This window comes from Anomaloglossus baeobatrachus, chromosome 3 (assembly GCF_048569485.1).
Source record: "Anomaloglossus baeobatrachus isolate aAnoBae1 chromosome 3, aAnoBae1.hap1, whole genome shotgun sequence".
Classification (NCBI taxonomy): domain Eukaryota; kingdom Metazoa; phylum Chordata; class Amphibia; order Anura; family Aromobatidae; genus Anomaloglossus; species Anomaloglossus baeobatrachus.
In genome coordinates, this window is record NC_134355.1 from 64,089,024 (window position 1) to 64,111,717 (window position 22,694).

At 44.0% G+C, this 22,694-nt stretch overlaps 1 protein-coding gene across 2 annotated transcripts in view; it reads right to left on the reverse strand.

Annotated features, from left to right (window-relative positions):
* The window catches only part of LOC142296035 (follicle-stimulating hormone receptor-like), a 270,857-nt gene that overhangs the window by 42,519 nt on the left and 205,644 nt on the right, over positions 1-22,694 (reverse strand). For both annotated transcript variants that reach the window (XM_075339219.1, XM_075339218.1), the window contains exons 5-8: positions 18,035-18,106; positions 15,224-15,301; positions 11,515-11,583; positions 11,358-11,432 (exon numbers count right to left, since the gene is read on the reverse strand). In XM_075339219.1, coding sequence (XP_075195334.1) covers positions 11,358-11,432; positions 11,515-11,583; positions 15,224-15,301; positions 18,035-18,106 — 294 coding nt within the window. The remainder of the gene's footprint in view (positions 1-11,357; positions 11,433-11,514; positions 11,584-15,223; positions 15,302-18,034; positions 18,107-22,694) is intronic.

Genomic DNA, 22,694 nt, shown 5'->3' on the forward strand with positions numbered 1-22,694 from the left:
TATAAGAAGATTGCCAACACCCTGAAACTGAGCTGCAGCACAGTGGCAAAGACCATTTAGCGGTTTAACAAGACAGGATCCACTCAGAACAGGCCACGCTATGGTCGACCAGACAAGTTGAGTGCACATACTCAGCATCATATCCAGATGTTGTCTTTTCAAAATAGAAGTATGACTGCTGCCAGCATTGCTTCAGAGGTTACAGGGGTGGGGGGACCGCCTGTAAGTGCTCAGACCATATGTCGCACACTGCATCAATGGTCTGGATTGATTTTGTTCCAGAAAGAAGCCTCTTCTAAAGATGATGCACAAGTGGATGCATGAGTGCTGAATGTTGTAAGAAGCTACAGTTTGTTGAGGAAACCAAGTATACCAACATCTATTGTGACTTACCAAAGCAGAGTATTATCCTCTCCCTTCGGAAACTGGGCTATGGGTAGTATTCCAACATGATAATGACCCCAAACACATCTCCAAAATGACCACTGGCTTGCTAAAGAAACTGAGAATAAAAGTATTGGACAGGCCAAGCATGTCTCCAGATCAAACCCCTATTAATCATCTGTGGGGCCTCCTCAAATGAAAGGTGCAAAAACCCAAGGTTTCTAACGTCCATCAACTCCATTATGTTGTCATGGAGGATGATGGAGGATCCAGCGGCTCCTGTGAAGCTCTAGTGACCTCAATGCCCAAGAGAATTAAGGCAGTACTTGGTGGCCACACAAAATATTAACATTTTGGGTACAAATGGGTCATCTTCATTTAGGGGTGTACTAATTTTTGCTGCCAACAGTTTTAAAAAGATGCAATAGATCACATGTGGTGCTTCCAATGTATCCAGCCTTGATAAAGTCGGTCTTGGTAGATTATTTTAATAAAAAACAAACATACAGTATGTGTTCATATAGTAAAACAACGTGTTTCCGCTCTATTAATAGAGCCTTCTTCAGGTTAAAAACATGTAAAACAATGAGTAATGTGCACCTCAGTGCTATAACAAAAGACTGTATATAAACACATACTATATATCTATATATGTACTTATTATACAGTATATATATATATATATTTGTTTAAATTTTGCAAGAAAATATATAGTATATATGCTGTATATGAGGGGACAAGGGTCTAGTTCTTGAGAAGCTTCAAAGACATGAAAACCTTGAACATCTTGTTTGGCAGAAGAAATCTAAATAGTTAAAGATCTAATATATAAAGTAGAATTTTTGCAAAAAGTATAAAATTGCTTACTTTAATAATGTAATTTTGTCCTGTTCTCTTGGAAATTACTGATCCATTCTAGTTTTATTTTGTTACTTGGTTCCGCTTCATTTTTTCCAGTTTTGCTATTAAATATTTTAAATATAGATCAAAGACAAACCATATGCTTTATAAAGTACATTGAGTTGAATTGCATATTAAAGGTCTGTGACTTTCTTCTTTTTCCAGATGGAAATTCTGTAGGGACAATTTGTTGCTGATGAATTTCTGTAGTAGACCAATGATAGTACTAGTGCGCTGAAAAACCTAAGCAATGCAAACCTAATGCTTCACCGATGGGTGAGTATGAGTTATCATCGTATCTTCTTATACCTTCCTATTTACTTCAGAGGTTTTAAAAATATCAAGCCATGTTTCATGAGATGTTATATCTTAACGAATATCTGCAACAAACTATTCACCAAAAAATACCTATCCACAAAGTGAGGGGTCACAGGAAGCGCCATACGGCACAGTACAATGAGTATTGAATTCTTATGACTTTGTGGCATGCGCATAATTAATACAGCTGATCTCCTGAATAACTAATTTTTCTGTTGTGTGTTGATTTGTTTTCAAAAAACATACAATGACATTGACTAGTCATGAGTGACTCTTGCAAATTTTGTTTCTTAGGAGGGTGTCACACTTGCGAGTGCCTCGCGTGTATCTCGTGTTGCATCACCCGGCACGGACTCACACTCTCCTCACAGGAGCGGGTCGGTTGCATGCATCTCTATGCAGCTGAGACGCTCCTGTCCGGAGAGTGTGAGTCCGTGACGGGTGACGGGTGATGCAACGTGAGACTTGCGCGAGATACACACACGGCACTCGCATGTGTGACACTGGCCTTAGGCAAATTTGCCAAAATATAATGGCAGATGTTATTTGGTCTGTATAACTAAATTGAAAGTGCCCCAAATGCCTTGAAAAGTGCTTATTTAGCGGGCTTTATACGCTACGATATCATTAATGAATTATCGTCGGGATCACGTTGTTTGTGACGCACATCCGGCTTCATTAACGAGATCGCAGCGTGTGACACTTATGGGCGACCTAAAACAATCGCAAAAGCGATCAAAATTGTTTGCCGCGGAGAGGTCGTCCTGAAACAAAAAATCATTTAATGCTTATTAGCGATGTTCCTCGTTCCTGCGGCAGCACACATTGCTGTGTGTGACACCGCAGGAGCGACAAACATCTCCTTACCTGCCTCCACTGGCAATGCGGAAGTAAGGAGGTGGGCGGGATGTAACGTCCCGCTCATCTCCGTCCATTCGCATTTATTGGACGCCTGCCGTGTGACGTTGCTGTGACGCCGCATGAACTGCCCCCTTAGAAAGGAGGCGTTTCGTCGGCCAGAGCCACGTCGCAGAGCAGGTATGTGCATGTGACGCTGCCGTAGCGATAATGTTCGCTACGGCAGCGATCACACAATATCGCATGTACGACGGGGGCGGGTGCTATCGCGCTCGACATCGCTAGCATTGGCTAGCGATGTTGCAGCGTGTAAAGCTTGCTTTACTCTCTAAACCCCAAAGCATAATAAATGAAGGGAAGGAATAATAAAGTATGCTTCCACCAACAGTTGCAGCACAGTTCCCTTTTCCGTTAGACCTTTTTATGGTTTTTTAACATGTTCTCTCCAGGGCTGAAAACAGTCATTATTCTGATGTAGTCACATGGAGGGTGGGGGCAATACACAGAATGATGTTTTGCTGGATACCTGGAAATTGAATCTCAAAAACTTACCAGGATCCGAGATTTTCAGGAATTTGGTTTAAATCAGAATTGCCAATATTGCCATAAAAAAGAGATCTATTATGGTCTGAGGTTGTTTCAGATGTTAAAGACCCAAAGCAGAATAAATTTGGTGGTGTGAATGGGTTAAAAGGTAATAAAATACCTTTTATTTTTCAGATTATAAGACGCACTTTTCCTCCCAAAAATTTTGGAGAAAGTGAGGGGTGCATCTTAAAATCCGAATGTAGCTTACCGAGGGGTTGGTGGAGAGGGGTAGCAGGAAGCAGGGGTAATGCTGTAGCGGCTATGCAGGGTCTACGGAGGCTGTGTAGGGTCTGCGGTGGCTGTGCAGGGTCTACGGAGGTTATGCAGGGTCTATGGAGGCTGTGCAGGGTCTACGGAGGCTGTGCACGGGCTGCGGCTGTGCATAGGCTACGTCGGTCTGTGGGTGGTGAGGGCTTCAAATAATGGCATCTAGAGGCGGTGTGTGATGGAGCTCTCAGCATAAGATCTCATCTGCTCCTGCGCCACCTCCAGCCCATTGATTTCCCAGCAGTAGACTTAAGGAAAATGGTGTCTAGAGGTGGCGCAGGCGCAGATGAGATCTTGGCTTGTCAATGAGCCGCAAGCGCAATCTGTGCACTCGCTGGCTCTGGGCGCCATTATTTGAATCCGTCACCGCCCGCAGCCCCAGCCTAACCACTGCCTCCACAGCCCTAGCCCACCCTGCCCCAGCCCCAGCACAGCTGCCACAGCACCAGCACAGTTGACCCATCACAGCCACCACCACCAACAGTTTCTGGGACAGCATCTGGGACACGCACTGGCTGCACCACCAAGAGCATAGCCTTGCTCCACCACCACCTCTGCCTCCTGTGACCCTACTCCACCACTGCTGCTACCCCTCTCCAGTAAAACACCACTGGATTATAAGACGAACCCCATTTTTTTCCACCCTTTTTTTCTCTAAGTTTGGAGTGTGTCTTATAATCCAGTGCATCTTATAAACTGAAAAATATGGTACATTTAAAATAAACTATTCCTAGGTTCTCACCTGTGAGTATGTAGCCACCGCCATTACTAAGCACAGCTCTTTGGTTCTTCCAGCACTCCCGTCCAGTGTTGAGGCCAGTGACATTGTCTAAAGGCCGCTTTACACTCTGCAATATCGTGACCGATATCGCTAGCGTGCGTACCCACCCCCATCGGTTGTGCGACACGGGCAAATCGCTGCCCGTGGTGCACAAAATCGTGTAGACCCATCACACTACTTACCTGCCTAGCGACGTCGTTGTGACCGGCGAACCGCCTCCTTTCTAAGGGGGCGGTTCGTTTGGCGTCATAGCGACGTCACTAAGCGGCCGCCCAATAGAAGCGGAGGGGCGGAGATGAGCGGGACATAATATCCCACCCACCTCCTTCCTTCCTCATTGCCGGCGGCCGCAGGTAAGGTGAGGTTCCTTGTTTCTGCGGTGTCACACATAGCGATGTGTGCTGCCGCAGGAGCGACAAACTACATTGTAGCTGCAGCAGCAACAATAATCGAGATTAGGGGGCCATGTCACCGATTAGCGATTTTGAACGTTTTTGCGATGAATCAAAATTGGTCATAGGTGTCACACGCAACGACATTGCTAAAGCGGCCGAATGTGCGTCACAAATTCCGTGAGCCCAACGAGATCGCTTGAGCGATGTCATAGCGTGTAAAGCGGCCTTAAGGTAGTAGCGCATGTTATTCACATCAAGGATGTGCATCAACCCCAATGTGATTGTGTGAGATTGACACTAATCACTGGTCTTGGTGTCGGAAGAAAGTGCCAGAAGAACCCAAGACCAGTGAGGAAGATTGTGAATCAATGATGAAGGCTAGGATAGGTGGGGTCCTAGAACAGGTGGGTATAATGTGTTGTAGTTTTGTAACCCTTTCCCAACTCTCAGAAGAAGACAGCAACATTTTTACTAACTGGCCACCTTTTTGCCTGAATCGTATGAATTCAATCCCAAAATACCAAGTTTGCCAAAATTAAATTTTTACAAAAAATTGAAGCAAATTTGACTTATGGATCGATTCATTCTTTTCTCAAGTGCAGCTCTGAACAAGATATGAAGTATCTCCCTATTCTATGGGTGGCACTATTGGACTGCAAATTTTGTCAAAGGCTTTACTAATATAGGTTACATTAAGCCCGCTTTACACGCTTCAATATATCTCACAATCCGTCTTTGGGGTCAAGTTGTAAGTGACGCACATTCGGCATCGTTCGTGACGTATTTGCGTGTGACACCTATGTGCGATCAAGATTGAACGCAAATACGGTGATCGCATACACGTAGTTTATTCCTCATACATTGGACGTTTTGTTGTACGAACCTAGTCAATTGAAACGTGTGACATCCCTCATACGATTTTGATGTCTGAGGCTATGTGAGCAGGTGTACGCTCTGCACCTCAGCTTAAAAAAGGTCCGCTTCAGAGCGCAGCTGAAAAGCTGCGTTCTGAAGCGCCTCACAATGTCTGTCATTCACTAATCTCTGTCAGTCGGTCACTATCTCTGTCCCTCTCTCTCTGACCATGTCAGTCTATCCCTCTTACCCCCTCTCTCATACTCACCGATCCCCGATCCCCGGCACGGCGCTGCACGGCATTCACACTGCTCCGGCGGCTTTTACTATTTTGAAAAAGCCGGCCGCTCATTAAACAATCTCGTATTCCCTGCTATCCCCGCCCACCGGCGCCTATGATTGGTTGCTGTGAGACACGCCCCCACGCTGAGTGACAGGTGTCTCACTGCACCCAATCACAGCAGCCGGTGGGTGTATCTATACTGTGCAGTGAAATAAATAATTAAATAATTAAAAAAAACGGCGTGCGGTCCCAATTGTAAAACCAGCCAGATAAAGCCATACAGCTGAAGGCTGGTATTCTCAGGATGGGGAGCTCCACGTTATTGGGAGCCCCCCAGCCTAACAATATGAGCCAGCAGCCACCCAGAATTGCCGCATACATTAGATGCGACAGTTCTGGGACTGTACCCGGCTCTTCCCGATTTGCCCTGGTGCGTTGGCAAATCGGGGTAATAAGGAGTTATTGGCAGCCCATAGCTGCCAATAACTCCTAGATTAATCATGTCAGGCATCTCCCCGAGATACCTTCCATGATTAATCTGTAAGTGACAGTAAATAAACACACACACCCGAAAAAATCCTTTATTAGAAATAAAAAACACAAACATATACCCTGGTTCACCACTTTAATAAGCCCGAAAAAGCCCTCCATGTCCGGCGTAATCCAGGATGGTCCAGCGTCACTTCCAGCTCTGCTGCATGGAGGTGACCGGAGCTGCAGAAGACACCGCCGCTCCTGTCAGCTCCTTGCAGCAAATGAAGGGAATGACGCGATCAGCTGAGTTGTCACTAAGGTTACCCGCTGTCACTGGATCCAGCGGAAATATTTATTTCACTGCACAGTATAGACACGCCCACCGGCTGCTGTGATTGGGTGCAGTGAGACACCTGTCATTCAGCGTGGGGGCGTGTCTCACTGCAACCAATCATAGGCGCCAGTGGGCGGGGAAATCAGGGAATACGAGATTGTTTAATGAGCGGCCGGCTTTTTCAAAATAGTAAAAGCTGCCGGAGCAGTGTGAATGCCGTGCAGCGCCGCGCCGGAGATCGGGGATCGGTGAGTATATGAGAGAGGGCTGCTCAATTCAGTTACTCAGGAGTTTAGCGGTCACCGGTGAGTCCTTCACGGGTGACCGCTAATCAGGCCGCGACACAGACAGAGCCGCAGCATGACAATGAAGTCGGGTGAAGTTAACCCGAGTTCATTCTGATCGTGCGGCTCTTTCTGTGTCTGCTGTCATCTGCCATTCAGCTCTGCTACATGGCTGTCTGTGTCTGCTGTCATCTGCCATTCAGCTCTGCTACATGGCTGTCTGTGTCTGCTGTCATTTGCCATTCAGCTCTGCTACATGGCTGTCTGTGTCTGCTGTTAGCGGCCATGGAGCAGATCTGAATGGCAGATGACATAGTAAAAACGCATCCCTACACATTACACACGCTTGGCAAGTCAATAAAAAAAAAAAAAAAAGGGTGCCCAATGCATACGTCACAGAACACATGATCTAAAGGGTCGCACACAAAATTGATCAATTTAACATAGACTACTAACGCACGTGTGACAGCAAATGAACAACCTACGTGCGATCTCATTAAATCGCATATGCGACCTGGGCGTGTCACATCGCATACGAGATCGCACACCTAATTGTAACGTGTAAAGCTGGCTTTAGACTGGCAGTGAATGCTGCATTGAACTATATGTTGAAGGTGGTTTCAAGTTACAATGGTGCAGGGAAGGATGTTATAAGATGAAAATATTGTAACCTGAAGCACCACTGTAGAATGATTTCGCTTTATTATATGGTAATGGCAGGGAGCTGGGATTGCCGGCTGAGATGGGGGGAACCAAGGCTTTCACTGAAACCAGTGTAATATGGTCATTATTACAGCTTTCAGCACAGATATAGGAGGATTCTGCCTCCTTCTCAGCTGCCGGTCGCATTCCACTCGGACCAATATTAACCTAAATGTCAGCACTCATGAGCGATTATTTTCTCAGCACCAATCGGACCGAGAAAACAACTGCAGCATGCTGCGATTGTAATGCAAGACTCTTTCTCTCACCCATTCAAGTCTACGGGGCGAGAGAAAGATCGCATTGCACTCCAAGTACACCAGTGTACCGCGAGTGCAGTGCAAGAATGGCAATAGCCGGCAACGAAGGAGAGAGGGAGATAAATCCCTCCCTCCCCTCCGCAGTGCCGCCTTCCCCTCATCAGCGCCGGCTCACTCCTCCCCAGTGCCGGCTCTCTCCCCGCAGCTGAGGTCTGATCGCATGATCGGACCTCAGTCGCAATAAGGCTGCTTTCACACATCAGTTTTTTGCCATCAGGCACAATCCGGTTTGTGCCTGATACAACGGATCCGTCGCAAATTGTGTAAAAACTGATGCAACGGATCCAGCAAAAAACGGATTCTTTTTTTTTTTTTTTTCTTTTTTTTCTTTTTCATGCTGAGAGAGAGAGAGATCCCATGATCACCGCTCACATGGCACTACCGCCCCCATCATCACTGCACACCCTGGCACTACCGTCCCCATCATCACTGCTCATACCGGCACTACCGCCCCCATCATCACTGCACACCCCGGCACTACCGTCCCCATCATCACTGCTCATACCGGCACTACCGCACACACTCAGGCACTATTCTTTTAAATTACTTTTACTGTAAAGAAAAATAAATTGATCCAATCCAGCTGCTACTACCATTTTTTCTCACCTTTAGTTTTTAGTTATGTAGGTTGAAAAAAGCCCTCGGTGCATCTAGCTCAACCTTCCTCCACCAATTATACATTTTGTCACTATGTCATTTATCACCCACAATGTTGTGTGTACTGAGGAAATCATCCAGCCCTTTTTTAAAAGCTGTTATAGTATCTGCCATTACTACCTCTTGTGGTCGGCATTCCACAGTCTGACTGATTTAACTATAAAGAACCCTTTCCTATTTAGCTGTCGGAATCGCTTTTCTTCCACACACAGTTAATACCCCCTGGTCTTTAGTACTGTCTTTGGAAGAAATAAGTCATGTGCCAGTCCTTTATATTGACCACACATATATTTATACATATAAATGAGATCTCCTCTGAGCTGTTTTTTTCCTAAGCTAAACAAATCCAATTTTTCAACCTCTCATTATATGAGAGACCTTCCATTCCTTGTTGTAGTCTAGTTAGCCGCCTTTGAACTGACTCTAACATCTGAATATCCTATTTTTGTTATTTTTTTTTCACTAAACATTTAATAACAAAAAAATGCTAATTTATTGCCTTATCACCTGGGTTCACTTTTCAATACTTAAAGGGAATCTGTAAGCAGGTTTTTGCTATGTAAACTGGTCAGTATGCTGTAAGAGTTGTCTGTGGGGATTGGATGGGTTGTTACTGACATCTGATGATTTGGTGAGAAATTAATGACAATAGCACCTTAAGAAGTATATTTACTTAGAAAATTAGAGACGTGTTCAATGTTTATTTTACCCGCTGTATATCATGCGGTGCAATTTATTTTCCAGGAAGCTTAATATGAACAGTGATACAAATTGGACAATGGGTTTAATACTACATAGGTGGTGTTCAGACAGATTCTGCACTGACATCATTTTTTTCTTTTGCAGCTATGATGGATCAGAAGATTGCAAACGAAGAGTGTAGATGGGAACAGCGCCATAGTTTCATCTTGATGAATCATTTCATTTGTCATCAATATTTATCCATTCATCATAACATTGGCCGTGGATAACCCTGTTCTACACACTAAAATATTTATACAAGTGAAAAGTTAACATTCTTCCAAAAGTTCTAAACCTCAAAGAGTAGCTAAACCTTTCTTTTTTTATATTGAAGTGCACTTTTAGTTGCCAGCATAGTGGTGAGGTTTCCTGAAACACCCGACATCGCACCACCACTGATCAGACATTGGTGACCTATCTAAGGATGGGTCATCGATGTTAAGATGATTGAAAATTGATGGGTTTTCATTGAGGATAATAGAAATATTTATTCACTTTTATAGCACCATTAATTCCACAGCGCTTTACACACATCCGCAACACTGTCGCCATTGGGGCTGACAATCTAAATTCCCTAGCAGTATGTTTTTGATTGAAGGAGGAAACCGAAAAACCTGGAGGAAACACACACAATTACGGGGAGAACATACAAACTCTAGAGTTGAGCGGATCGGCTATAATCCGGGTCCGACGGATCCAGATCGGGTTGACGCCGAAGTCCGGATCCGATCCGGAATCCGCGGCTATGTAAATGTATGGGGATCGGATCCGGGACGAGAGAGAGAGAAAGAGAGAGAGAGAGAAAGAGAGAGGGAGAAAGAGAGAGAGGGAGAAAGAGAGAGAGAGAGAAAAAACCACGGATCCGGATCGTGCACCCCGGGTACTGGTCGGACCCCGGATCGGAACCTCGAACCATGTGGATCCGGATTTTTCAGATCTGGGTCCGCTCAACACTAACAAACTCCTTGGTGGGTTTTGAACCCAAGACTCTAGTGCTGCAAGACTGCAGTGCTAACCACTGAGCCACCGTGCCATCAGCATTTAGTGTGCCTAGTAGTGATGGGTGGACCTGGACTGTAAAAGTCCAGATCCATGCGGTTTCAAAAGTATCTGTGTGCCGCATCTGGGCACAGAATTCTTGGGTAATACATAAAAAAAGGAAAAATAAAGAAAAAAATAATAAAGCATGTGGCGCTTCATACTTATCGACCCTTTGGCGCTGGTTTAACTGCTCCCGCAGCTGCCCATTCACTTCCGGGGCCACGCATTAGGCTCATGCATATGCACTGCTATCCCAGCCCATTTGTGTCTGTGATTGGCTGCAGTCAGACATGCCCCCACACTTAGTGACAGTGTGTCAGACACTGCTAATCACAGACCTGGTCTGCGGGTCTATAGTGTACAGTAAAAATAAATAAAATTGGTGTAGGGTTCCCCCATATTATAATACCCAGCACATATAAAGCATATGGCTGCAGCCCCCAGCCATGCGCTTATCTTGCCTGTCTATCAAAATAGGAGGAACTGCAAATTACTGAAATTTTAGACATTATATATCTTCAAGATATATCATTACTGGGTGTGAATCCAGCATATTAAAAATGGGAAAAAAAGGGACTCAATACATTTTTTTTTCAATATAACCTTTAAAATTGTTGATTTTTTTTTTCTTTTGATGCAGGGTTTCTAATAAGTAAGCTCATCATTACGAAAAAAGTCTAAAAGAAGCAAAGGCCCATTGCTTATAAGATGCTATTGATATCAATAACAGAATCTAGCTCTATCAATAAAAAAACTGGGACCCATGGGCATAAAAAAGATGAGCTTTGATAACAAATAGTAGCCAAAAGGAAAGAAAGAAATGAAAAAGCAAAAAATGAATGTTTTGTGTTGCTTGACCAGAGAACCACTGAGGTATGGGCAGCTATCTTTTTTGGTAAGCATAGACAGATACTCTACGCCAACCAATGAGAAAGACCTTAGAGAGTCTGCTGGTATCCCAAATTTATATTTGCAAATATCATAATGGAATGTAGCAGTCCAGCGGGAGCCGTGATGTGAAGAGTTTTATGTTAGTGTATGGACAACTCAGGATTGCAAACTAAACTTCTACAAGTCGGGTATTGATTTGTTCTTTCTCATAGATCTGAGCTTTAGACAAAACTAAAGATTTCAGAAATTTAATTTAAACTTCATCAAGGCGAGATATAACTTACAATACTTCAGGTCCACTGGCTCCGTGGAAAACAAGATCTGGTAATGTAGTTAGTCTCTGATTGCCGCTTAGGACTCTGATAGGAAAAAAAATATCAAGAAATGAATAAAAGTATAAGATAGGAACAGGCAGGCGATAAACTTGTTTAATAAACTCACAGTTCATGCAAATGTGTGCCGTTGAAAGCATAGTTTTCTATCACTTTAATATCGTTCTGTACAAGCCACCTGGAAAGAAAATAAGTATAAAATATATGGTTATCCTCATCCAGCTCTAACAATTATCTCGAAAAAGTAGAAACAAAAATCAATGAACCAATAAACGTTATGTTGATCTGCCCAATACTATATGTTCTGTTACAAAATGACGTCTGCGAATCCTCAATCTTTTGTAGGAAGGCTCTTTCCTGGTAAGCAAGAATTCGGGAAGTGGGAGTTGCAGTTATGCTCCAACTTGATTGACAATTTGGGTATGGTCGTACCACTGACCCGGACTGAGCACTCTACGATGCTGCAAGCAGAGGCAGCTTTGTCTCAGCAACATCGGAGGAGTATGGCTGCAATGAAGCTGGCCTGAATTTGGAGCTAAAGGGTGGTGATACAGCCACCTTCTAAGCACTGTTGACAAGACCTATGAGGATGAAGACCTTAAAGGAAGGAGATTCAGATTAGACATTAGGAAAAACTTTCTGACAGTGAGGGCAGTCAGGAAGTGGAATAGGCTACCACGGGAGGTGGTGAGGGCAGTCAGGGAGTGGAACAGGCAACCAAGGGAGGTGGTGAGGGCAGTCAGAGAGTGGAACAGGCTACCACGGGAGGTGGTGGGCTCTCCATCAATGGAAATCATCAAGCGGAAACTGCATAAATATACAGTGTATCCACCCATATCCTGTCTACCGCCATTAACTTGAGAACTGCGGCAGCTAAAGGCATAGAAGTGGTGTCTAGGTATAGTAAAGTATCCATGCACTAAACAATGAAACCACCTATAGTGCCACCTGGTGGAAAACAACGGAGTTAGCATGTTTATCTCGAAAACGGAACGGGATAAAGAAAAAAAGTGAATTACAAGGTTGTAGGGCATCATCAATTCAATACGAATCTATACCTTGCATACAGAAATGCTATGATTAGAACGTGTAAAACTCATAAGGCTGCAGACATGAAGCGATACGTCATAGAGACCTTCCTACAAGTCATTGGGTATGGTGGCTGCGTGGAGTGGCCTCCACACTCACCTGACCCCATGGGACTTCTTTCTATGAGGTCACATCAAACAGCAGGTGTATGCGACCCCTCCACCATCATTGCAGGACCTACTATGACGTATTACAGATGCTTGTGCAAACATGTCACCTACCATATTGCACAACGTGCAGCAAGATACAGTATGCTGTGCAGAGTCTAGATGTGCATAGCAGCTGACGGTAGCCACTTTGAGCATCAAAGTTAAATGAGCGCCATATGCATGACCAGCATTCAATGTTTTGGGGGGATCATAGGTTTCATATCATAGCATTTCTGTATGCAAGGTGTCGATTCATAGTGAATTGATGATGCCCTACAATTTTTTAATTCACTTTTTTTAATTTCACTCTCATTCCGTTTTCGAGATAAAAATGCTAACTCCATTGTTTTCCACCAGGTGGCGCTATAGGTGGTTTCATTGCATAGCGCATGGCTACTTTACTATACCTAGTCACCACTTCTATGTCTATAGCTGCCGCCATTCAGAAGTTAATGGCGGTGGATAGGATATGGGGGGAAACACTGTATAGCTGGGATGATTTAGGAAAGCTTGCACTTGCATGGGGTTGGACCCGATGGCCCTTGAGGTCCCTTCCAACTCTACCATTCTATGATTCTATGATGTAAGTGCTGCACTCCAACCACCAATGACTTCTGATCGACTACGTAGTAGGTATATTAGCTACAAATCTCTCCATTCTTGAGAATGAAGAGAGTTTAGTTGTCCACTACTTGGACAACCATTTCTCAATCCCTAGGTTTGATAGCATAACAACACATATATTCCCCTTTGGCGCCAACACCAATGTAAAGGTGTCTGTACTGGCCCTCCCAGGGATTTTGTGACATTGTTATGTCATGGGATCCCTGGGACCAATCAGTGCTGGCTTCACTCTCTCTTCTTTTAGATAAATGAATCACATCTGGAGGAAGTGAGAGCTGCAGTTGGTCTCACACTTCCTCCAGATGTCAATTACGTTTGTAAGGTTGTGTGCCCATGATCAGGGTTCCCAGTATTTTGTACGTAGCGTGTTTTCGCTGTGTCCAAAATGCTGCATTGTACAGTACAGGCACAGTGAATGAGATTTCTAGAAATCCCATGCCCACTGTGCTTGTTTTTCCCCACAGTGTAAACTGAGCTGCGGTGCGGCTTCCTGAGCCGGAGCATGTCAATTCTTTGCTGCAGAGACGTGAGTGTTCTCCGCAGAGAGAACACAGCGAGAGACCGCAACTGCTCAAGTCTAGATCGTGGATACAAGCGGCTGTGGTCTCCTGCGGAGAAGACTCGAGGCCCCGAAGGTGAGGACCCACCGTGTCCAGGACGCAGCGGGTCCTGATCGTGTGCACACACCATAAGAGAGGAAAGTGAAGCCTGATTGGATGCTAGGATCACATGACATAACAATGTAACATGATCCCTGGAAGAGTGAGTCCTGACACCTTTGGAACGATGCTGGATTTGGAGGTGAACATAAGTGTTGTTATTTTACTTTTGGGGAAACATAAGCATCGAAAAAGGGTTTTCTGAGTAGTGGACAAACCCTTTATCTTATCAAATTAAAATAATCTCTTTTTTTTAAAAAAAAAAGTTGTTATTTTCTAAGGCCATGCTCCCATAGATAGAAACAGTTTATTGTTTTCGACAATAGCAAACCATATGGTTTATTGAGCTTGTTATTGCATTTTGTATGTACGTTTTTTACTTTTTGACAATTTTTTGAGTGTGGATTGAATAATTTCTTAATACAGGAATGTTGCTATTCTGCACTGAAAAATGCAATAAAAATTTTACATGCACTTTTATGGCTCAGCACGGAAGTCTACTGTGAAAGAATGGACCAAAATCTGCTGATTTCCAACGTGTTTTTTACACGGTTGCCATAAGTCTTAAGGAAATCAAGATTTTTTGAACTGTAAAATACAGCACATTTTCTGAACAAAAAATGCAGAGGAAAATTTTCTGATTTTTCACAATGTGGGAACATAGCCTAAAGAACCCTAAGGGCTACTTTGCACGCTGCGACATCGCAGGCCGATGCTGCGATGTCGAGCGTGATAGTCCCCACCCCCGTCGCAGCAGCGATATCTTGTGATAGCTGCTGTAGCGAATATTATCGCTACGGCAGCTTCACATGCACTCACCTGTCCTGCGACATCGCTCTGGCTTCTTCCTAATGGGGCGGGTCGTGCGGCATCGTAGCGACGTCACACGGCAGGCGGCCAATAGCAGCGGAGGGGCAGAGATGAGCAGGATGTAAACATCCCGCCCACCTCTTTCCTTCCACATAGCTGGCGTGACGCAGGTAAGGAGATGTTCCTCGCTTCTGCGGCTTCACACACAGCGATGTGTGCTGCCGCAGGAACGAGGAACTACATTGTACCTGTCGCTGCACCGGCATTATGGAAATGTCGGACCCTACACCGATGATACGATAACGACGCTTTTGCGCTCGTTAATCGTATCAAAAAGGATTTGCACACTACGATATCGCCTGCGACGCCGGATGTGCGTCACTTTCGATTTGACCCCACCGACATCTCAACTGCGATGTCGTAGTGTGCAAAGCCGGCCTAAGGGTTAGTCACTATTCAATATTTTTTGATACATGGACATACTTACAACCTGATGCTTTCTTGGCTGAGTCCAGCAAATGTGTTTTTTTCTATTTTCTTTATATTTATATTATCTTGTATATCACTACAAAAAAGTTACAAGTATAATAGTTTCCAGTAAACACTGCATTACCTAAACAGAGCGCTTCAGTATTACAATGAGCTTCTGTTGATTTTAACAACGTAATTTACTTTTACACAAGGTAAAGTGAAATGTGCCGAAACCTCAACCAAACAATCAATGAGATACCCATCAACAGAGCAGAGAGGTTCCCTGAATGAAATCGAAAAAAGTATTGCCATTTTGATCAAACTTGCACTTGCTATTTGGAGGTATAGAAATAATGGTTCTAAAAAAGTCTTATTGTTTTCTAAATTACTTGATACATTTTAGAATGTATCTAATAAAAGGCATGTTCTTCAATTGTTTTCAATGGCGAGCTTTCCAAGCATGTTTGGAGACTTTTTAATTTGTATACATTTTCTATAAACATAGTCCTATAAAGAAGCAATTCATAAGTCACGCTGCATTTTTGAAAAAAATAAATAAAATAATAAATAAAATCTGAAGGTAGACTTCTTAAAGGGATTGTCCACTAGTTGGCCAACCCCTTCTAATTCCACATGTTTCCCCAGATAATGAAAATTATGCTCATCTCCCATACCGGCACCATTCCAGTGGTGCTAGGGCTCACATGAGGTTGTGACATCACGTCAGTCCCATGTAAGTGTAGTGCCGGCTTCTTACCCTCACCTTCGGATTAAATGAAAATTCAACAGGAAGTGAGTTCAGGCGCTGCACTCACTCCTGTTGATTAACTTGTTTGGTCTGAAGGTGGGGAGACAGAAGCCAGATCTGATTGGACCCATGATGTCAGAACCCCACGTGAGTCCTGGTACTGCTGGAAGTTCTATGAGGTCCCCTTAGGTCAGTTATGACCACAAGTAACCTGTGTGACCTCACAGCTCATGACTGCGGCTCGGCCATTCTCTGTCTAAAGCTCACAGTGGGTGGTCATATTCTATTCCGACGAGCTGTCACTTCAGATGTAGCAGAGCTGGGATTTCATGTGGATTAGATCAGACCTCGGTGTTTTGGGGGTTAACAAAGGGGTGAAAAAGGGAGTTTTTTGTATTTCATTTCAAATAAAGCATATTCTCTGTGTTTGTGTGTATTTCTTTTCACTTATAGATTAGCAATCAGGGAGTCTCATAGACGCCTCCCATTCCTAATCTAGGGCTTAGTGGAAGCTGTGAGCTGTCATTAACCCCTTATTACTCAGAATGACAGCACACCAGGGCAATAGGGATGAGCCGGTTAAAGTTCCGAGATTGTCTCATCTAATGGATGTCAAAATCCTGGATGGCTGTGGGCTGCTATTTTTAGGCTGGGGGGGTCAATAACCATGGGCCTCCCCAACATGAAATTACCAGCTCCCAGCTGTCAGCGTTAATATGGCTGGGTATCAAAATTGGAGGGCACTGCATGCTATTTTTTAAAAATTATTTATTTAAATAATAATAAAAAGCTGCATGCGTTTCTTACTTTGATACACAGCCAAAATACCACTCATGGCTGGGGGCTGCAGTCTGTACCCGTATACTTTATCATGGCGGAGTATCGTAATATGAGGGGAACATATGCAAATTTATTTATTTATTTTTACACTAATCTAGATGCAGATGGCTTGTGTGATTGGTTGCAGTCAGACACACTGTCACACAGGGTGGGGGTGCTGTCTGACTGCAGCCAATCATAGATGCCGGGATTGCTGGTGGGTGGGGGAAGCAGTGCATATGCATAAGGATAATGAGCAGCCCCGGAAGTAGAGTGAGTGGCCCCGGAAGGAGTGTACAGCTGCATGGAGACCGTTAAGTATGGCTTGCTTTATTCTTATTTTCTTTCTTTTTTCTTTTTTTTATTACCCAGGTGGCCTGATCCGGATTGTTACCCGGAGTTTTACAGTCCGGGTCCACCTATTAAGGCTATGTATCCACGTGAGCTCGTACCTGCGGATATATCCGCAGGTAAGTCTGCAGGTTTTCCGCAGCTGCTCGCCGAAATCCGCAGCTATTTTTAGCTGCGGTAGTAGAGCGAAATAGCTGCGGTAAACCTGCGGACATTCATATGACTTAACTGCGGAAGTCCCGGCCTCTATCTCTATAGTGGAGGGCCGGTATTTCCACGGGAAATTCCGCAGAAATAATTGACATGCAATTACGTGCGACTGCGGGACAGCCACAGCATGTTCCACAGCCGTAAGTATCCGCAGCATGAACACAGCATTCCCCATGTCCCATAGGATAACATGGGGAGTGTCTGTACATGCTGAAAAACCTGCGGATTTAGCTGGAAAATCCAGAAAATCCGTGGATTTTCCGCAGAGACATCAGCAGGTTTAATCTCCCGTGGGCAGATAGCCTCATGCTTGTGATGTTAAAATTACAAGGCAAGTACTAAAACACATACCTGTAGAAAAACAAAATTAAAAAAAAATAAAAATTATGTAAAAACTGACAGTTTAATGTGAATTTATTTTTTCATTTTTTTTACTGAAAAAGACTGACAAAAAGATAGTGGAGGTTGCCTTATAGGCTTCTGGCAATTAGCCCTTATCATTTTACCTTCTATTCAAAATTCCATCCATGAAGCTTCTGTTTCTAAGCCGATACACCACATTTATCTGTTCTCGCTTGCTGTCAGTTCTAAATATTAGCTTTTTATTATTTGATGCTATACACCCTATTAATACTGTGCCATACAAAGTTCCGAATTTCTAAAGTTATAAAATATGTATTAAAAGAGCTAAAAACTTACAGAAATACAATTTCCAGAGACTGTATCCTGGAAACGGCAGGAATAAAATGTATCCCGGTGTTGTATATGAACCTAAAGCGAGAGATACAATTGCACAATTAAGTTTCATATGATTCCTCTTAGTCACGACCCTAAAAGTTTAATTCAACCTGCAATACAATTATGCTATATTAACTGTATCACAATGATTAGGCATTATGGGGTTACAGAACTTATTATATTATAGGACATATACGCAGGGAAGCTGCTAATAAAATGCCCTGTATTCTCTTCTATAATAGGCAGTATTAAAATTTGGATTCCGAAATACCCCAGGTGTTATAATTACAGTATCCGTGGGATGGCTGTTAAATTCACAATGCCATCGACTAAATAATTCCCCGCATGACAGCATTATGAGAATATATATTTTATACTTTGTATTTCCAACATGATAATATGTTTGCATTCGTTTTGGAGACGTAGGCACTATGTGAATTATTTAAGGACTAAAAAGTAGAGACGGCTTGTGGCTTGTGAGGGTTTATTTTATTATTTTTTTTGTTCCTTAAGAAACAATTAAGCCTTTCGCAGTCAGCATGGAGTTTATATTCTTCAGGCACAGACCTATTAAACTTAAAATGCTAACATTTATCCATTGTAGGAATGAGGCTTTTTATAAAAAATATAGGCAAAAGGTGTTTGTCAGGTGCTTAATTATCGGCATAACATTTCCTCGATTTTTCATTGTTCCGCTGTAATTTTAAAGATTGATGTTTTAAAGCATAAAGTACTTAAGGTAAGAAAGTAATTGGTGCATATAGGAATACCGCTAGGTATATAGTTTAATAATAAGGTAAAAATTTTTGGCATTTAATTTTTTTTTTTAAGAGTGAAAATTAATTGTGAATAATATTACCATTTACTGCTCTAATAATAATATGCCGTAACACCAACACACTGAATAAACTAAAGGGAAGTAAAGAGTCCAGATAATAAAATATATTATGCCCACAAGGTGCATTAAGTATTGTATACACTTAAAAATTTGCTCTCCTTGGGTACTCTGTCCACTACTATACCTTCAACCTCTTTCTGACCCATCCATATGACGCGCCCACGGGGTCTGGGGGGTTACTCGTCACCGGGCCAGTGCAGAGGTGGGGATGTCACAGTGACTGGGCCTGGTTCCGTGACCCCATCGGTATCAATAAATTGGGGGATGATGATGGTCATTATAGTTCTTTGTGACGCCACCTGTGGTGTGCAGCTATAATATGGGAGCCGCTGCTGCAAGAGGTTTCCTCTGAGGGCAGATGGTAGTGCAGCTAAGTTGGTACAGCTCTCCACAGGCAGAGCTCGGGCTCACAGGGAGATTAGGAGTAGTAGTCCACTCTAATAAAGAAGCGCGGGGTGCGGGAAGGATTAGACGACACAGCGGTTGCAGTTTAAGTTCTTTACTCACTGTAATGTAACCGCCTTTGGACTGTCGGACTCCACTGTGAATGGCTCCAACCGATCACGGATAGTTCAGAGGTCAGAACCGGTATTTCTCCCTGTGAGTCCTTCCTCCCTGCGCTGTGGTGTGTGAGTCCCTGCGGCCTGAAGGCAAGCGGGGACCCGAGTCCATGAATGTACCCCATTTCTGTCCCATATAGCAGGCAGCGTGAGTCCGTTACTGGTGCTGCTCTGTTGTCATGACTCCTGGCTCGGGTCTATATGCTGCTGTGGCCCGGGTGCTTTGTGTGGGCCAGAAGACTTGAAATATTCTGCCCGGTGGATTCTGCTGGCGGGACATGAAGTGCTCACCAGCCTAAGGCTCCACACCCTGTAGTGTGCGCTCGGCCCTGAGGGAGCTATGGTGCAGCTCTCCCCTCAGCGACCGTGTTCTCCCCATGTCTCACTTGTTCCATGTCTGGCACTGTCCAGTGTCAGCGTCTAAATGTCTGGGTGTGCTTGTGATGCCTTGCTCCTCTGTGTCAAGCTTCTCTCCCTTGGGTTTCTGAACTAGTGAGCAGAGGGTCCACTATATTAGTCATGGCCAACCCTAAGGCTCTACCCTAGCCCAGTCCCAGTGAGAGGGCATCTAACTATGTGTTGTGATGGATCGTGGTGGTTTACTGCTGATGACCTCCTCCATTCCCGGGATAAATACTGCATCTCTGGTGAGGTGCAGTACCCTGTGGCGACTGAAGTCTCAGGGGCGCCACACATACACATACACTCTCGGATTAGTCAAGTGTGCATGTGTTCTGAATAGGTGTTAATTTAAGGAGGGAACTGCCCAATAAAGGGATCACCTTCCTATACCAAGTGACATAGAGAAAATAGAAGCAAAAAAAGGGTTAGCACATTGAAAGAGATCACCTTAAAATGTATCCTTTTTATTGTATCGTAACAAAGCCATTAAAAGCATTTAAAAAGAGTCCGGCTGTTAGAGGAGTCCCTGCGCTCCCAGCAGAGGAATACACGGCTTCTGTGCGGCGCTTTGTGAACTGCGGTAACTTTATAACGTCACCTTTAAGCACACTCGCCGACTCACACAGAGTGTAGTGTGAGACTCGGCAGTGGCTGCTATTAAATCCTATGGGGCTTAATTCTCTGAATGAGGCTCCATACGCTGGGCGAATGAGTTGGGGATTGTCGTGGACTCGTGGGACCTTCATGTGGACTACGTTGGAGCTTTTGGGAGCTCTCGTGGGAATAAATTGGTGAACGAGGGATTGTGTCCTGTCTTTCATTTTTTCTCTATGTCTCTTAGGTTCGCTTTTGTGGACTACTTCGGATTCCTTGCCTTTTTTTTTTTATAAATTGTTGAGTGAGGGCTACAGTCTAGATGTGTTTTTTAAAATAAAGTTTTTTGGGTGTTTTTTTTCTCTTTATGTAATGCCCACATTGGTGATCCCGGGCTATCCTGCTTCCTCCCCATGGCGGGGATACCGGCGTACTCACCCTCCCAGCTACTCAGCGGGGGCATCTGTGCCTCTTCCTCCTGCCTGCTCCCAGAGTTTGCACATGCCGTGCAGGTCTCCCGGGAGTGCGTTTAGGACATGCTTGCGCCTCTCATTTCTAAAAGTGTAAGCATGCCTTACCCAGAAGTGATTCTCAGCCTATAACTGAGAAGCACAAGGTACTTAAGGCATATTCCCTCTATGGGAGGTGCCTGGTCAACCTTGGCTATTACTAGAGACATGTTGCTAGTTGTTAGGTCCCATTTCCTCTATCTATTACCACTGCTTGCTAACCTGTATCTGTGTTCTAGTACCAGCCTTAACCTGGCATATGCATCAGTATATGTGTGTATCTGCCATACCTGCCATACCATCCATGATTGCTGTGCCTACCGTACCTGGTGTACCTGCTGTACCTGCTGCACCTTCCATGCCCATTGTACCTGCCATATCTGCTGTACCTGCCATATCTTCTGTGCCCACTGTACCTGCTGTACGATCCATACCCTCTGTACCTGCTGCACCTACTACACCTGCAGCATCTGCCATCCAGTCTGCACCAGCCTGAATCAACCATCCAGTTTACACCATTCTAAACCAGCCACTTAGTCTGCATCACCCAACCTGTCAGCACCTGAGGTTGTCCCTGCATCCTAGACAGCTAGTCCCTGGGGTTAGCTGCCACAGCGCTGTGATACTGACTGGAGTAGCACCTGGCAGCTACCTTTCAGCTGAAGCCTATCCTCACCATCAGAGGCTCTAGTGAAGACGAAGCAGTTGCTTACTTATGCCTCTCCAGGTTGAGCCGGTGCTGTGTCACAGTGGGACCACACCGACTAGCGTAACACTTTATATCTACTAGGTTAGTAATATGGGTGTCTGATAGATGCCTATCTATTACTAACTCATGAGCTTGATGTCAGCTGACAATTCACAGCTGACATCAACCCTAAAAATATTATCCTGATTCCCTTCACACCAGAGCAATCGGGAAGAGCTGAGCAAAGTGTCAGAATTCACACATCTAATGGATGCGCCACTTCTGGGACTGCTAATTGCTGCTATTTTTAAGCTCGGAAGGCCTAAATAACCATGGGCTTTCTCAGCCTGATAAGTTGAGTCCAGAGTGGTGTGCTTTACCTTGTCTAGTTATCAAAAAATAGGGAGAACCCCATGCAGTTTTTTAAATAATTTATTTAAATAATTTAAAAAATACGGCATGCAATCCTCTCTATTTTTGATAACAAGACAAAGTAAAGCAGACAGCTGAGGGTCGTAGCCCACTGTTGTATGCTTTACCTTGGCTGGTTAATAAAAATAGGGGAAACCCCAAGTAATTTTTTTCCATTTAACTATTTATTTTGCTAAATAGCTGAACATATAATACAGCTATGTATCTATTATCTATCTATCTATCTATCTATCTATCTATCTATCTATCTGTCTCTATCCATCCTTGCATCTATCTATCTATCTATCTTTACACATCTTTAACACATAAGGAGCCATTAATTTCAGTGTCATTTGTTTTGACAGATTTCAAACGGCCGGCACACAGATACCACACGGATGACAAACATGTAAACTTGCATGGTCACATGGATGGACAAAATGGACCATGCAACACATTTTTCACTGGATGTGTTAAGGAGGCCTGAGATGCAGCAGGTTGGAGACATAGGAAAGAGGGGAGGGAGGGTTTAGGTGGAGTTTTAGGTGGGTGTGATAGG